Source organism: Schistocerca piceifrons, chromosome 2 (genome assembly GCF_021461385.2).
Source record: "Schistocerca piceifrons isolate TAMUIC-IGC-003096 chromosome 2, iqSchPice1.1, whole genome shotgun sequence".
Taxonomy (NCBI): Eukaryota; Metazoa; Arthropoda; class Insecta; order Orthoptera; family Acrididae; genus Schistocerca; species Schistocerca piceifrons.
Genome location: NC_060139.1, coordinates 1,036,003,678 through 1,036,021,313, shown reverse-complemented (window position 1 = coordinate 1,036,021,313; position 17,636 = coordinate 1,036,003,678). Strand labels below are relative to the sequence as shown.

The following is a 17,636-nucleotide window of genomic DNA, read 5'->3' as shown; positions in this document are numbered from 1 at the left end:
GACATTTAACTGAGGTGATTGCTGAAAAGAAGCTGAATAGATACTTATGCTTGCACTGAAAATGCAAAAATCCATGAAATCAACAGTTACACCCTAATTTTTATGTTGAGCAATATTAAGAAACTGCATAAAATTAGGTAATCCTTCATAACCATTAGTTAAATCTCTTTAAATTTTCTGATTTCATGGAATATTCTTCAATATTTCAAACAATGAACTGATAAAGCATTCCTTTCAGCAGATATCTGACAAAATAAAAATTCAAGACACACAAATAACTGTTAAAAGATACAAGTTACAATTTTTCAGCCTCTGTTTAAAGTCAGAGAGACTGGAAGAAAAAAATGACAAACATCTATCTTCAATTTGTTACACAAGGACAAAACATCAATTCTGTACTAACATTTAAGATTATGTGGAATCAATTTCCAACAGAAAAAAAATTGGATGCCATGCATTTATAATATTTATTCGAAAGGATTCTACACGGTTCATATCACGAACATATAATTTTACTACCTTACGTATCCGGATCACATAAACTTAATTTTGTTTGTTTAGTTTTAAAATTCTTATTGCAATCATTTCTGTCAACAGTGAATAACATTCCACATAAAGATTCTTTAGCTTTTCTAGAAAATAAATATAATTCTGGGACTCACGTATGAATGAGAATCAGCATGCACAGACACTGACATAAGATATATTGATATCCCAAGACAGTTATCCAAACACTATTTGCCATTTGTTTACAATTTAAGGCTGTTACTTTCCTTGAAATTGTAAAGCTACACACCCAACTTATTTAAGGAAAATCACTCTGTGTTCGCCACATGTGGTAAAAATATCTACTATGATAGGATTTGACACATTCTATACAAACAATACTGCCATTTTCTATGTTCCTTTCTTATGTCTTCCCTTCAGCCACAGATGAAGGGCTACCCAGGTATCTGTGTTTTTGTCAACACTGTTACAGTTACTCTTGGTATTTCTGGTTGCTTTGGAAATAGATATTAATGGCCATAAAGTAAATTAAACACTACATGTAAAATCCTTCAGTATCCTGCTGGAAAACCACCTAAAATAGGGTCAACATGCAAATAAACTAGTCAAGAAGCTCAATTTGCAATGTTCTGCATTTTTCAGTTATCTTACATGGTACTGATATGAAGACAATGTTGCCAGCTTATTTTGCTAATTTTTACTGCCTTTTGCTTTATAGAATTCCCTTTGGATGCAAGACAGCTAAAGGGAATAAAGTATTTATTTGGTAATAATTTAGTAATAGCAGTAAGGATATTTTATAAAGTAGGTAACTGCACATTTCACAGAAGTCTATTGCACTCACTTCCAGCTGCGCTTATTTGTTAATGGTGTTCCTTAATAATAATAAGTTTTAGAGGAACTGTGATTTATACAAAATGATTTCAACATAGACTTTGCCACCTTGTCCAGGGCCTAAAGTGGGGTTCTGTACTCAGTTAGGGATTCTTTCAACAGAGCCTTACCAGTCTTTAATATAATTAATTTCATAGCAAACATATAATAGGTAACAACAGAAAAGATCTGAAAATCTAAAAAAACTACATTAAATTATAAGTACACTCTCCTGTAGAAATCATAAACTATATAAAGGAAGTGAGTCCCTCTTCTGGGCCATAGAGAGATTGTATAACGAGCTTGTAAAAAAAATGAAACTGACATATACACTGCAGGCAGTTACCACAATCTACCAATTTCTTTAATATTCCAAGGAAAGTAACTTCATAATGTACCATTCTTTCTTCCTCATTTGTTAGAATGTAATATTATTTCCGAAGGTAACACAGGACTATTTCCTTAGTATGCAATGCATTACCATCTTTCAGTGCAAATCACTGTAGTGACAACAAATTTTTTTAAGGAATCATTATGTGGAATTTAAAATGGTGTCATGCAATTCAAGATGCATTCCATCTGAGGTACCGGGAACAATTCTGAACCTCTGTGACTTTAAACTAGCTACATGTAACATTGAAATCAGAGCAGTGTTATTCAAACTTCATGATTCACAACTACTGGTATACACACCAAGTTATTTATGGTGACTGGCTCTAATGTATTCAAAATCCAAGTGCAAAAATATAATTGAGAGTTACACTATCACTGTACCTCTTCAATTACATAGTTTGATACAGCACCATACAGAAAATGTCCTGCAGCTCATCACCTCACATAATGCTGATGCTACATATCTACATAATAAACAAGGTTGCAAGAAGTGCCACTCAGTACTCAGTTTTAAACTGACAACTAAAAACCTACAGGGATAAATGAGGTAACAGCTGAATAAAGTATATTTCCTCAATATTCTTTCTTCTCTTTGCCCTTTCTTGCCTGTTCTTCTCTTGTTCTCTCTTGGTTTACCATTTCATGCTTACTCACAAATGATCATTATTAATAATTGTTAATCATCTCAGAAGATGTGACTTTTCATGCTTTCCTGACAGATCTGTTGCAAATACGCTTCTTGGGTTTGCCGTCGTATTGTATTGTGTAACTTATTTCATCGATGCAACTGCTTGACATCATCAGTTGGTGGTAGCTGCTGCTGTCACTGCTGCAAGGTGCGACTGATGATAATCATGCGGCGGTGGCGGAATTTATCATTCCGGAAGCAGGCAATATGCGATATGCTTTGCCATGCCTTCCGTTCTAAGCAAACTCAAAGCAGGAATGAAAACGAAGATGCAGAGGCACCCACTGCAACAGCATTCTTGCCCTATTTTGATGGCATGTCTTCGAGAATAGAAAGAATCCTCAAAAAGCATGACATCAAGTGTGCTTTTTGGCCACCAGCAAAATTAAGGAATAAATTGTGCTCGGTCAAAGACAACCTTGGCCTTAGGAAATGTGGCGTGTATAAAATCCCATGCCAATGTGGAAAATCTTATATCGGACAGACATGGCGAACTGCACAAGAATGTTACCTCGAACATCGTCGTCATACGTGCCTGGGGCAACCTGATAAATCAGTGGTAGCGGAGCATTGCCTGGTCATGGGACATTGTATGCTTTCCGAACAGACGGAAATTTTATCCCCAATGTCATCTTTCTGGGACTGTGTGGTCAAGGAGGCCATACATATCGGTACGGCGGACACACTTATCAACAGAGATGCAGGTTTTCAACAAAGTGCTGCCTGAAATCCAGCACTGGCTGCCATTAAATCAAAAACAGGGAAAACAAGAACTTCTGATTCATCAAGTGACACAACGCACAACTGAGATATAGTTCAGACTTTAACCGCATTAGTGTCTGGCACACAGTTGCTGCCCATAGCACACACAGATGGAATTTCTGCGGCTCCCAGCAGGGGGCGCCAGGAACGCTGCTTTCCTCCAACTACGTGCGTCTTTCCATGCACGCACATTGCCTGCTCCTGGCATGATAATTTCCGACGCTGCTCCTCAATTATCATCAGTTGCGCCTTGCACCAGTGACAGCAGAGCTACCACCTCCTGATGATGTTGAGCAGTTGCATCGATGAAATACTGTGTGAGTTACACAATACGATCCAGCGGCAAACCTGAGAAGCGTATTTGTCTCACAAGATGTTAATAGTGCTTAAAATGGTACTGCTGACAGAAATTAGTTCTCAAACAGAAACCAGGTCTAATAATCCAGTAATCAAAATCAATAAATCGGAGAAACATACCACCATATTTCCAGACAAATTATTAGCAGCAAAGAAGTCACAACAGTCAGAGCGTGTAAGGAGAAACCACCAATTATGTATGTCAAACAATTGAAAGTCCAGGGTGGAATAACAAAAATATGAAAAGGATAGATAGCTAGTCACCCTAAAGAGGAGATTTTGAGCCACAGATAGATATTATGAAAAGACTGCTAAACTAGTCCAGCCATGGAGGAGACAGTTCACAAGAGTCTCATTCAAATAATAGTTGAGTACTGCTTGTCAGCCTGGGACTCTTACCAAGTAGAATTGATACATTAAACAGAGAAGATCCAAAAAAAGAGCAGCACCTTTCATTGCACGTTCATTTAGTAAGTATGGAAGTGTCACGGAGATGCTCACCCAGATTCAATGGCAGGTGCTACAAGACAGGCACTGTGCTTCACAATGCACTTAACTGTCAAAATTCTTAGAGTGTACATTCCTAGAAGAGGCAACCAAAATATGCTTTCTCCTACATATCTGTCATGAAAGAAATACCACCTCACATGGAGGCTTACCAACAATAGTTCATCCCGCACTCCATTCCTTGGGGAATACAGGGGCAATCTAGATGTAAATGAAAATGTGGAAAATGGTTGAGCTACAGTGGTATGGACATTGAAGACTTTTCTTCATCTACCAGTGCACCACTTCATTCAGCAAAATGTTTAAGTGGACCTCCTTGCTTATTCCCCTATTTCAGCAAATATGATCACATTCCGAAAGATAAAGCAAGGGCATATAATGTGTGAAAAGAGGGCAGAAACATGGAGGACAGAAGATTTTACTACTATAATAGACAACCTATTTCCCCCACAAAATAAAAGTTTACAGACTGGAGATCTGGTACATAGCATGTAACATCTGTTTTAATTATGTTCTTCCATCATGGAAATTTCCCCAATCATCTATACAGGAGAGGCATTAGACACTACCTAACTTGTTTGTGCAACTCAGCATCAAAAGGTAACTTAAACTGCCACTAATCTTTACCATTTTTCATTCAACAATACAAAAGAATTGTAAATGTTCAGTTGCCATACTATGCTGTTATGATCTGTTATCAGATGTTGTGCTTATAATGGCCTCACACAATTTTAATTAATTATCTGTACCATTTATGTAATAAAGTGCTGGGTGCACGTCACAAATGCCCAAAAAAATCTTCTAAGGATTTCCACATGCCAAGGAAGATAATATATTCCATTGTCTCATTATGTGTCCTAGCTCCAAAAATTTTCCATCACCACCCATTCCTCTATCTGCTATTTACTACCTTCTATATGTACAGCTACATACATACTCTGTAAGCCACTGTATGGCACATGGCAGAGGGTACCACTACTAGCCATTTCCTTCACTGTTCCATTCGCAAAGCCTCATATGCACCTTCAGATCAAATATACCATTTTATCGATTTCAACCAGAAGAACATTCTGTATAACATTATTTATAAATTCATATATAGCAAAATTTTGTTTTTCATTGATATATTTCTATGTAATATGTACATCTAACTGCTTTAAAAGTGAATTCTAACTTAGATTTCTCTCCCTAATAACATGGTAAACTAAAATAAGGAAATCACTGAAATGACTACGAAGCTGCTAGAATAACTTTAATCATAGTGTAACTCAAGTAACTGAAACATTACTGACAAGATCATCTACAAATGCAAGACCATTGATGTTTGAATAACACTGTTCTAAACTACACAAAATGCAACTATACAACACCTTCTGTGATCTTAAGTGTAATTATGAACACTGATTTCTTATAACCCAGACAGAGGCTATGGGAGTAACTATCCAAAAACAGCAATAAAACACTGTGCAATGTCAACAGATGACCACAAAATAATTTGTTGATGTTCCTGCTGTATTCCTGCTATGATACACAACTCATTTTCTCAATTTCTTCAGGATTCAGGAGTAGGATACTACTCTAAAGTCAACACAACACAATGCTTAAAACTCACAAAATCAATGAGTTTCTTATAGCGAAACTTTCTGTGGAAGACTAGGGTTGAATTTATGTGAAACAAATCACTATAACAGGTGAAATGATATCTACAGTATGCAAATGTTTGTTTCATGGGTAAAACACTCTTCCACAATATTTTTTCTTTTAGTAAATTGAAGAAAATAATTAGGTTGTAATATCAGAAATGACAAACAACAGTATACAGTGCTGATATTGCAACAAGCCACAAAAGACACAAATATTTTGCACTTTTAAGGCCTGGCAGAAATTAGCAAAAACAAAAATGCCAGATTTTCAACTTGGTAAATTATTGCAAAACATAGTCATGAAAAATATCAGAGGAAATTTTACACCCCACAGAATTTTAAAAGGAAAGGTAATGCCATGCAATAAAGCAATAAGATAAACAGTAGTGTCTCAGGAATTCCTAGTCAAACTACAAATACAGCAACAGAAGCTACTTGGTCTATCCTAGAACAAACAGCATTCACGATATTACCCAACTGAGTGGATCATTTATTTCACAATATACAATATAGAGATTATTGTCTTTTCTCTCTGCATATAGCATCTTCTTTTCACAAAGGTATTAAGCCAATGAAATGCACTATCTCTAGACCAAAACAAACGTATGTTAAATGTTCAATTTCATAAACAAGAAGTAGCATTAGGTTTTCACTATCTAGTCACAGACCAAAATACGTCACACTCAGTGCAAGTAAAATGTCACAAATGCTGAAGGTCTACTTAAAATTCATAGCAAAACAGAGAACAAGCTCCATTTTACCTGAGAGGATGGAGCCTAGGTTGCAGAACAAAATGAAACAATATGTCAGAGTAAAGATGTTGGCAGCTGGTTTTAAAAATATATCCTACCTTCAGGATGATTATTTTTGTTGGACATGGCAAGTACAATAACCACTATTTTTCTCATTATTAGGTCACTATTCTTGGGTTCCCTAACAGTACTTGGAAATTAAGAAAGTTACGAAATACACACAGAAAGAAGGAAAATTACATTTAAAGTCAAATTATTATAATTATTTTTGTGCAAGTATTTTCTTATAATGTTAGTGAATGCAAACAAGGAAGAGATTAATACAATATAGATGTCAGCTGTGCAAAAGAAACTAAAGCTATAATTCATATTCACATCTACATGAAATATTAGATTGAAGATGGGAACCCATACAACAGTAAATGTATTTTGTCAACAACCTGTGCAAATTTCTAATGCATATAACTGTGGAATAAATATCTTACTTGTGAAAAATCTGTCATTGTACCAAGAGCAACAGCAGTGCTAGGAGACAGACATAGGCAAAAGAGTTGATATACTGAGCCATAGTTACATTAAAATAGTAAAAGGGAGCACAACCCAAACAGCAGCAAAAAAACAAATAAGTAAATATAATCAAAGCAAGCTGCCACTTACGGGGATCTGTGATCACAAAAACACACACAGGTGAAAATGAGAGCAAATGAAAACATATCTTCCATGTGAAGTACTTATAAGCACAGATAAGCTGTTTATACAATTTGTTTCTTTGACTGTAATATACACCAGTGTGGATATCTCCATTTTTAAATGGTTTTCATATTAAAAGTCCATGCCCACGGTCATTAAGTTGAAGCTAGTACCCACACTGATTGGTAAACCTTCTGCATTCAATGCACTGGAATCTTTGTTTTGAAAACTCAATACAGCTCTCCAAACCTACACTTAATATTATAATAGTTTATTTTACTGTCCATCCAGTCATTACCATTAAAAATACTGGTACTATGACTTCATCATCAATGTAACTTCTACAATTAAAACAAAATGGGTAACAGGCATGTTTTAATTTATTAGTAAAGCATATTCAGTGATGATTCTGTAATCGTTTTGACTCTAAAAGCACTCCTCCACCCCCCCCCCCCCCCCTCCTAAAGCTTCTGTCCTTCCTGCTATCCTCATGAAAGACACAGACATATATCACAAATACAAACAGTGAACATACGAACATAGTATTGTCAAAGTAGGAATTTTTTTTAAAAAAGGATGCACAACACAGTACTGAGTGTGAAATGCATACTGACACACTAAAATTTGCAAGAGGTTACCTGTAACTCCATCTTTATGAATCTGATGTTAAGTGCATACAGAAACCTCACACTTCAAGAAAAATATGGGCTCTGAAAAACCAGGATAACTGAGTAATGGATGACCAGTAAAGTTTTTCACTTTAAACTCAACTGATGATGAAAGAAAACTACAGTTGTCAAAATAATAGGGAAAAGAAACACTAAACACTATTAGCAACTCATAGAAAACATCAAATCCTGAAGCAAAACTGCACACAACTCTATAGCTATTTTATAAACAAAACAGTCCACACCCTGTTTTTGTTTAGCTGTTATGACTGGTTTCAACTGAAGTAGATGATCTTCAGATTTAAAACTGAAATACAGGAGGACTGTTACTGCTACTGGCATCTGTTGTTGTTGTAGCCTACAGTACTTGAAATAGCAAAAAATTTATATGATCACCACTGATTATTCTTTACTAGTAAAGTGAAATGTTTCCGATAAAATGTTTCTTAACTTGCTTAGGAGGGGTAAAGCAGAATAATACCGATAATACATCACTATTTCAATGGGCAGATTATACATTATTTTAAATTAATTATTGTTTATTTTCTGGTTTACTTTCAAACCTTTATTAGTAGTTGTATATCTGAACTAGTGCCAAACAATACTATAGCATCTCAATAAGGAAATTGGTTCAGATATGTTATATTAATCCACATTCTTTTTTCATTTTCCCTACTTAAAGACACAAAAACTTCCTCATCTTTAACTTCTGTTCCTTTATTCACATCGAATGGTTTCACATTGCTCATCTGGCATTACTTCTGACACATTATTTTTATTATTAATTATCTCTGTTCCTGATTATTCTCTTGATCAATACAAACATTCAAAGAAATCATTAAGTGGTTGGATAATTATCCCTGTGTTGCTGACCACAAGGATGTCTGCTTTATTAACTATAAAATCAGGTGTCTGCCTTACATGTGTTTGTATTTTTCTTTCTTCATTTCTGATGTAACTTGTGTAAATAAGCAATTTTTCTCTGTCCATTTATGATCTGAGGAACAGCTTCAGAATAATTCTTAAAATTTGTTATCATGGAAGATATGATTCAGCAACTGAATAGTTCAAATATTACACAGACAAAAGAACTTCCACAATATAAGCAAAATAGTTAAGTTAGGAACTGCCATAACAGAAAACATTGCAAGATTCTGAATATACCTGGAAAAAATTTGACACCAAATTTGGGAAGTAACTGTAATCTTACCATTATCGGTGAATGAAACAAATGTCTGTTATATTAAAACATTTTGTGCTCCACTGCTATCTACACAGCTATATAAGATGATTGTCTTACAAAAGGAAAAAAAGAGCACTGTCATTAGCAAATGATATTGGAGGGCAAATAACTAAAACATTTAATTTCATACACATTGGTTGAAAAATTCTTACCCAGTCCAAATGGTTTTGTTGGTGTTGTTATCATATCGCCATCTGCTGAATTGGCTTTTGCAAAACCCGGAGATGTTGAAGGGCGTCCTCTGCTTTCCCTATGCATAGAATTGTTCAGATGCTCCAAGTTAAGGTCTGTAACACTCTCGGACCTTGCGACTCCACCCACGTCGGAACTGCTATCAAACCGCATAATCTGAAAAGACGGAAACTAACTAGATCATACAAAAGTATCAAATTATTTCATAATATGGTTATAATAGAGGGAAACATTCCACGTAGGAAAAATATATCTAAAAACAAAGATGATGTGACTTACCAAATGAAAGTGCTGGCAGGTCGACAGACACACAAACAAACACAAACATACACACAAAATGCAAGCTTTCGCAACAAACTGTTGCCTCATCAGGAAAGAGGTAAGGAGAGGGAAAGACGAAAGGATGTGGGTTTTAAGGGAGAGGGTAAGGAGTCATTCCAATCCCGGGAGCAGAAAGACTTACCTTAGGGGGAAAAAAGGACGGGTATACACTCGCGCACACACACACACACACACACACACACACACACACACACATATTATTTCATAATATTGACAACATTACATCTAGAAAAAACTTTGGTAATTCCACTGATATGCTGCTGTACATGTACAAGGCTTATAGCTCAATAATAAAGAAGATAGTTTTGTACATGTTGGCATGTGGCAATAACCAAGCAAAAATAAAATTTAAAATAATAAATCTGTGATGTATAATGATGCCTAAAGTACAAAGGTTTATCAGGGACCACATCATATATAAAGAAAGGTAGGTAGTTATAGTAAATGCCATATGTGCTCAACTTTAGCAAAGTAACCAACCTTGCCTTAGAACGGTATCTGAAATTCGGAATTCAAAACACTGCACTACATTTAATACAGTGGGTCCCAGGAGGATCAGCTAATAGTCAGGAATATGACAAGAATGATCATTTGAAGCAAAAAAATATATATTAAAATGAATGTAAATAGTCTCAACTGCAAGAAATGTTTTGTTTTGACATTGCCGGTTTTGGTCTGTTTTAGACCACCTTCAGATGTCATACTGAAATATGAACATATAACAGAATTAGAGGGATGTAGTAACATACAAGATACATCACCAGTAGCTTGCAACAACTAGTTGCTGTCACAACTTTGAAATCAGCTCCTGTGAAACATGCGTATCATCACCTTCAAGCCACTACCATGGTAAATAATGGTGTCGGTCAACCAGTATTTTCACTGCCACTATGATCTAAGAGCAATATGCAATTACTTGCATGCATTTCTACATGTCACCTGCATGCCTCTATGTATTTGACATCCAGCTGCTGTCGCAGCTCTGAAATCCTCTTCTGCTGGATGACGCATATCAATATGACCACACTATCTCCATGGGAACCACTAGTGTTGCCTAACTACCAACATTGCTGCCATGCAATCTATGAGTTTATGATAAATCTCCACAGATGACTATCAGTATTCTCACAACCAATTATGACTGGTTATCTCTTTTACACATATTTTTTATCACAGATAGATAAAATGCTGTTTATAGCAGTTACTTTGTATAATATAAGGCATCTATTTCTTCATTTGTTATTAGCTTTAGTGTAACCATTCCATATATATTGTACTGAAACAACTTTTTTACATCCTGTATGCCTAATTGGCTATCACTGATGTAATTTGGTATGCAGTGGGCAGAGCATCACATATTTAAGCAACAGCCGCATTGCTCTCCTTAGCGGTTAGCATTCGTGGGATCGGAACACCTGCTCTGTTCACTGTCACAACCTATCATCATGAGCATAATTTCTTCTTTTATTATTTGTTATGTAAGACATATTTTATATATTACTGCATCCCGTTTCTTGTGGTCGAGACTGTTTACATTCATTTGAAAATAATAAAAAAATGTTGTCCTCAGAGAGAAATGTTCACAAAAATTACTAAAAACATTATATACATGGGTTCTAAAATGCATACCTTGGAGCTATGAGCTATTTCATACTGTGAAACAAATCTCTTCTTCTGCAAGCTCTTTGTTTTCCATGTTTTTAGAGGTGGTAGTAAGAACACGAAAAAAATATCCAGTAAACATGCACTCTAAAGTGCATATCTTAAAAGCTATGAGTGCTTGTTCATCTTCACTATTGAGAAACACATCTCTCCTACTGAACAAGTGCTAATAGATCTTAAGGTACACATTTTAGAGTCCATGTTTATTAGACTTTTTTTTGTCTATACTATCTCCTCACAAAATACAGAAAGCAAAGAGCTTGCAGTAGAAGAGATTTGTTTTGCAGTGTTGAAGATGATGAAGTACTCGTAGCTCTTGATAGACTTTTTTGCTTCAAATGATCATTTCTGTCATATCCCTGAAAATTGATCATTCCTTCTGGGACACCCTGTATATCAAGCACAATAGTTTCTGCTATTGCTACCATGTAACTCAGGGTCTGTGGGTTGTGCACAGTTATAAATACAAGAAGAAGTAGGGTATTGGAGTAGGTATCCTAAAATGTCCCAGGAAAAATGTAATGTCTGGAAACACTTGGCGTACACCTAATGAGTATTGCTATAGGCTAAAGAAAAGATCACTCCACTCTAATAGAAATGTGAATAATAAGTGGAACTTCATATAATGGAGATCCAGAAACTACTGTGTTCAGGCTCTTGTAGCAGTTGTAATACTCATTAAGGGCTTCCCATTCATCTTAAAGAGTGGAAATAAGTCATTCAGAAAATCATCAATAACATCACTAAATCCATGTCATTCAGTTATGTAGCAGTGTTAACCGTTCATGCTAAGTGTGTTGGGAATTACTGGAAAGAGCAGAGACACAAACAAATTGATCAGGCAACAGACTGAGGGAGAAGCCATAATTATGATTTTAATGAAAGTGAAATATGGGTGAGCAGTATAAATAAAGGATGGGACAAGACAGTTCACTGATGGCAGAAAAAAAAGACTGAACTAATGATGCAATGGAAGGTGAGAAGAGGAAATTAGAAAATGTGTAGAAACATGCAGGAACAGCTTGGATGTACATTGCATGTCCAGAAAGTATGCACCATTTTGTAAAAAATAAAATAAAATAAAACAAAAACACACACACACACAAAAACATATTTTCAAACTGAAATTTATTTTTATAACAAAGAGCATTTTTTAAACTATTTTTCTGCATACCTGCCACCACTGTTCAGACATCCGTCATAGTGGGAAACCAACTTTTCTAAGCCATCTTCTTAGAAATACGCCACCACTGAAGACGGCCATGGCAGAAAATTGTTTTTTGCATCATCATTGCTGTCAAAGTGTCTCCCTCCAAAATCATGCTTGAAGTTCAAGAACAAGTGGCAGTCAGAAGGTGTGAGATCAGGGATGCATGGCATTGAATGCTCATTAAAGGCATTGTGTTGCTTTATGACAACATAAGTCCCCATTCTGCTGGTGTCACTCAAACTTTATTCAGCAATTTGGTTGGGAGCAGTTACATCAGCCACCTTACAACCCCGATCTTGCACCTTCTGACTAATAGTTGTTCTTTAACTTTAAGCATGATTTTGAAGGAAAGTGCTTTGACAGCGATGGCAATGCAAGAAACGGGGTTCAGCACTGGCTGTCTTCACTGGCAGCAACTTTCTATGAAGAGGGCAAAGAAAACTTGGTTTGCTGCTATGACAAATGTCTAAATAATGATGACAACCATGTATAAAAATAGTTCAATACATGTTCTTTCTTGTGAAAACAAATTGTGGTTTTAACAAAATGTCTGATAAGCTTTTTTTTTCTTTTTTTTTTTTAAAAATGTTACTTTCTTTACAGACAGGCCTCATATATTGCTGAAGTCAGTAATTGATGGAAAAGTCTGGAGGAGGGCTTTATCTAGCAGCAAGCATCACATGGCTTCTGACTACATTCAATTAACGCAGAACCGATAACCTAGCTATTTGGTCCCCTCTCCCAAATCAACCAACCAAACATTTGTGCATTTTTGAGCTCTAATGTACCCTTTTGATTTGTCACAAATTTCTTGGTTCTTTTCTCACCCTTTAATCCTTTGTCCATTAGAGTTCACTGTCCCCCCAAATCAACCAACCAAACATTTGTGCATTATTGAGCTCTAATGCACCCATTTAATTAGTCACAACTTTTTGGTTCTTTTCTCATCCTTTAACACTTTGTCCACTAGAGTTCACTGTTTTTCTGCATATCAGCTTCAATTAAGCAATTTGTAGGGTTAGAAATATTAGTTGTAATATTGCTGCCTTGCCCAACAGAGTAACGCCAGGTAAGCATTTATAGCTTCATACTTCAATGTATTTATGTTAGCTTTATTTCAGCATATTCACACAAACATATTTCTCCTTGTTTCATGTGTAACTGACAATGTCTGTCAATGAGGTATCGACTTTCTCAACTGATACGAAGCTTTTCAGTGATAGACACTAATATTTGATAGATTATTGTCAGCAACTGCAAGAAGAGGGAGCAGTACAGCAGCTGTACTCCGTAATGAATGTTATGAAATGAGTTAGTTCTCGCCTATCTTTCAAAGGATACAGTTCATGAATATTTTGTATTTATGATGGCATCTCTGTAATTACGAGATAGATAAAATGGAGAGGATAGCAGAATGTTTCAAAAGAAAAATATTTTGCTATTGTGTGTTTTTGATTTATTTATTTTGCAAAAAAACTGGAAAGTTATCTTGAAATGAAGCAAAAAAATTAGGCTTGCACAAATGAATAACTGTAATTTTGGTACTCTGATAGTTTAATACAATCCTTTTGTATAGCAATGAGTGATAGTTATCTGTGATTAACAGTTAGAAAATATTTTTACTATATGCAAGAAATTAAATTTTCGAGAAATCTGCTGTATTGAAACATATACACAAACCTGCAAGAATTGCAAAAATATGGTAAAATAAAATAAGAAAGTAAAACAACATACCAAATTTGTAACTTTTCTACAGAAACGAAATATATTCTGATTTGTGCATTTCCCTCACATTCCTCATCAGTCTGATATGGTTAGTGTTAAAGTCCTCAGATACTACATCACAAAACTACATATTGTATCCTCTACTTCTTAATCTTTACTCAAAACAGATAAAATGTTACCTTCTATTATTCAGTATCCGAGGATTATAGCAGCAACCAAACCAGACTTCTTAGAAATCTGATGAAACTCCACAAATCACAATATTTTTTCCTTTGTAGAAAAGTCAGAAATGTGGAGCACTGTCTTACTTCCTTATTCTATTTCAGTGTATTTTTTTAAATTTTTGAACTATTCGAGTACCAAAATTACAATTATTCATTTATGCAAACCTTATTTTTTTGCTTCATTTCAAGGTAACTTTCCAACTCTTTGAAAAATAAATAAAATTCTTTACAAATAAAAACATTCAGTTATAGAGAACTTTTATTTTTAATAATTGAACTATACTCAGAACTTATTTATTTTCTCATTACAGATAATACATCATCAATCTTAATTCATGCACTGTACCCTCATTGTCAACTCCATGTGAAAGGAACCCATTTGTGTGAATATACTGAAAAAAGGCTAATGTAAATATATTGTAGTGTAAAATTATAAATGATTATATGATGTCACTCATGTAAAACAGAGCAGTGTTACCACCAGTATCTGTAAAACTACGAACTGTGGCAAATGTTATCACACGTCACCACTTTTGAGAAAATTTCATGTCCATAAACATGAAACAGTAGTCAACGAATGAAGAAGGGCTTCTAGAGCAAGACACTGGTTTTTATCATAACAATTTACCTGCGAGAAGTTTGGTACACTAGCTGTTTTCCTCATGTGTGTCTGACCCTGTGCTTGCAGCAGCTCTTTCACAGCAACATTCTGGCGCAGACGGTCTAGAGTCAAGATGCTCTCCACTGCACTTACTCCTTTAGTATATTTCTCTAGAAAAAAATAATTGAAAAGTGCATTACATAAAGTGAAGAGTCATCAGTTGTAGTTTTCAGCATCATATTAAGAAGCCTTATATTTTATTTTTTATCATAATTGGTGGTGCTATATTTATTGTTCAGTTTATTTTTAATTATTCTGCCCATTCAACAATAGACACTTAGTGGACAACAACACAAGAGACATGGAAAAGTAAAGACTAATCTACAGAAAATATGAGCTGTATATCCAACTAGGTTAAGGAGACAAGTTTTTTTGCATTCCAAAGAAACCAACTAAGTACTAAATACAGAGGAGAGGTGTAAAACTGCAAGGTACTAGAAATTAAATAAGCAGAATGTACAAAGTGGAAAAAGTGAAACTGGCAACCCAACGCAATATAGAGATGGTCTAACAGAGTGACAGCAATAAGAAATTGAGTGTACACATTTGTCTCTATCTCAAAGACCACCAGTATTAATTAGTGTGCATGCACACACGCACTATTTTCCCTACTATGAAGCAAAACACTTTCTTGCTGAGTTGCAGTGTTCAATGTCTTATTTATCTGCCTACACAAAAATTAAAGTTTTTCACTATGTGATATGTGGATATTTCTATTCATTCCACTGTTTGTGTTTAGCTGGAGTTTTTCCTAATTTCATTAGTACCTGTAGTCAATGAAAGTTAAGAAAAAAAATGTTTCACTGTCTTGACATGCAACTCAGGTATTCTTTCAACACATTTAAAAAATTAAATTAGTTCTGACTTTAAAATAAGGTCTCACCCTTGATTAATATCAGAAGATTGTACTACTGAAAATGACAGCAGAATTAAGAAGAAGAATGAAAGAGAAAAGAAATATAAAAGAAAAAAGAACTAGAACATGGGCACAATGAATTTCAGAACTATGTCGAAGATATGGAAAGAAACAGCACAAAAGATAAACACTATTGATACACAACTTCACACATGTTTATGTTAGATAACAAATTTATAGAAAAACTGCAACTGGTTACCTATGTATGTTTCTCCATCACTCATTGATGTCTCTTCACCAGAAGCAGCAATCTGTGCTAGCGATTCACGATCTTCCAGTTCTTCACTTGCCTTTAATTAGAAATATGAATATATGTATATATTTTATTAAACAGCAGCAATAATATTTTAATACATCACAGAATTTACTTTATATTAAAAGTTGCATATCCAGCATATTGAGCTCAAAGCTTACCAATCATGTTCAGGTTAACGCAACGATTCCATCAAGCCACCTACCACTAACTGTAAACACCAATCACAAAAGCTCTAAATCTGTAAGACCAGTCAACTAACTCAAAAAGTAAGATGTAATGCTTCAGTCTCACTGGAAAATTTAGTTGATTTTGCCATTAAAAAGAAGGCATGCGCAAATTGTAAAGAAGAAATCACGAAGTTAAATGAACATGCGTCCAGCTTACAATTTATAATCAGTGCTCTGAAAGTGGATATCTCTAATTTTCAGCTTGGAAAAAGTGAGCCGAATACTCAACAAGTTCCACAAAGCATCGCAAAAAGTGGACTAAAGTCACTTACAAAAAATAGAATGCAAGAACTGCAAGATTGTGTAAACAGTAAAAGTACTGCTGACACAATCTTTGTGCACGAAAATCCTTTTGAAGTCTTTTCAGCTGTAGACTATGATATCTCAACGAGCTGTGTCAAACCACATGGAAAGAAAAAGGACATCAGAAACAAAGAATGACAGAGTCACTTTCAACGACAAGAAACAAACAAATTCAACCGTGATTGTAGTTGCTAACAGTGAATCAGAATCAAGTGTTCCTCAAGATGGATTATCGACTAATAGGGACAAAAGATACAAAACAAACAGTGCCACCATGCAACATCCAAGTACCCGCAGTCCTAAAACGGTTATCATCAACCATCAAAAACATATAAAATAAACCTATTTGCAGACAGTCGAGGATGGAACATAGCAGCCAAATTTCAGTCCAGAGGCAGTCACAAGATAACTAGCTTACTGAAACCAGGCAAAAAATTTCAGGCAGTGATTTCTACGAACCATGACATGAAAACTTAGCAGGACCAAATGACATAGCAAAAAATGAAATGAAAGACCTAGAGATCTCACTTAAAAGAAGGCTACATCAGCTAAGAAACTCAAACATGATCATATTATCTGTTCCACATCAACATGACTTGCCAATCCGGTTGTGTGTAAATAAAGAAGTGTGAAGTGCAAATAAACAGATACTAAACATATGCCCGAGATTCAAAAATGTTACATTTGTGGACATAAGCTGCATAGGAAGAGGAATCCACACATCCCATGGCTTACATCTCAACAGACTAGGGAAGGACTTACTTATAAAACAGATCCAGAAGTAGTGAACAGCAAATTGAATGTGCAGTGTTGCTCTCAAGGGCAAAAATAACGA

The 17,636-nt window shown here is 35.2% G+C and overlaps 1 protein-coding gene across 1 annotated transcript in view; it reads right to left on the bottom strand.

Moving 5' to 3' along the window:
* The window catches only part of LOC124776104 (kinesin-like protein KIF13A), a 330,901-nt gene that overhangs the window by 62,092 nt on the left and 251,173 nt on the right, over nucleotides 1-17,636 (bottom strand). Inside the window, exons 25-28 of the mRNA XM_047250946.1 lie at nucleotides 16,215-16,305; nucleotides 15,067-15,209; nucleotides 9,236-9,431; nucleotides 6,492-6,506 (exon numbers count right to left, since the gene is read on the bottom strand). Coding sequence (XP_047106902.1) covers nucleotides 6,492-6,506; nucleotides 9,236-9,431; nucleotides 15,067-15,209; nucleotides 16,215-16,305 — 445 coding nt within the window. The remainder of the gene's footprint in view (nucleotides 1-6,491; nucleotides 6,507-9,235; nucleotides 9,432-15,066; nucleotides 15,210-16,214; nucleotides 16,306-17,636) is intronic.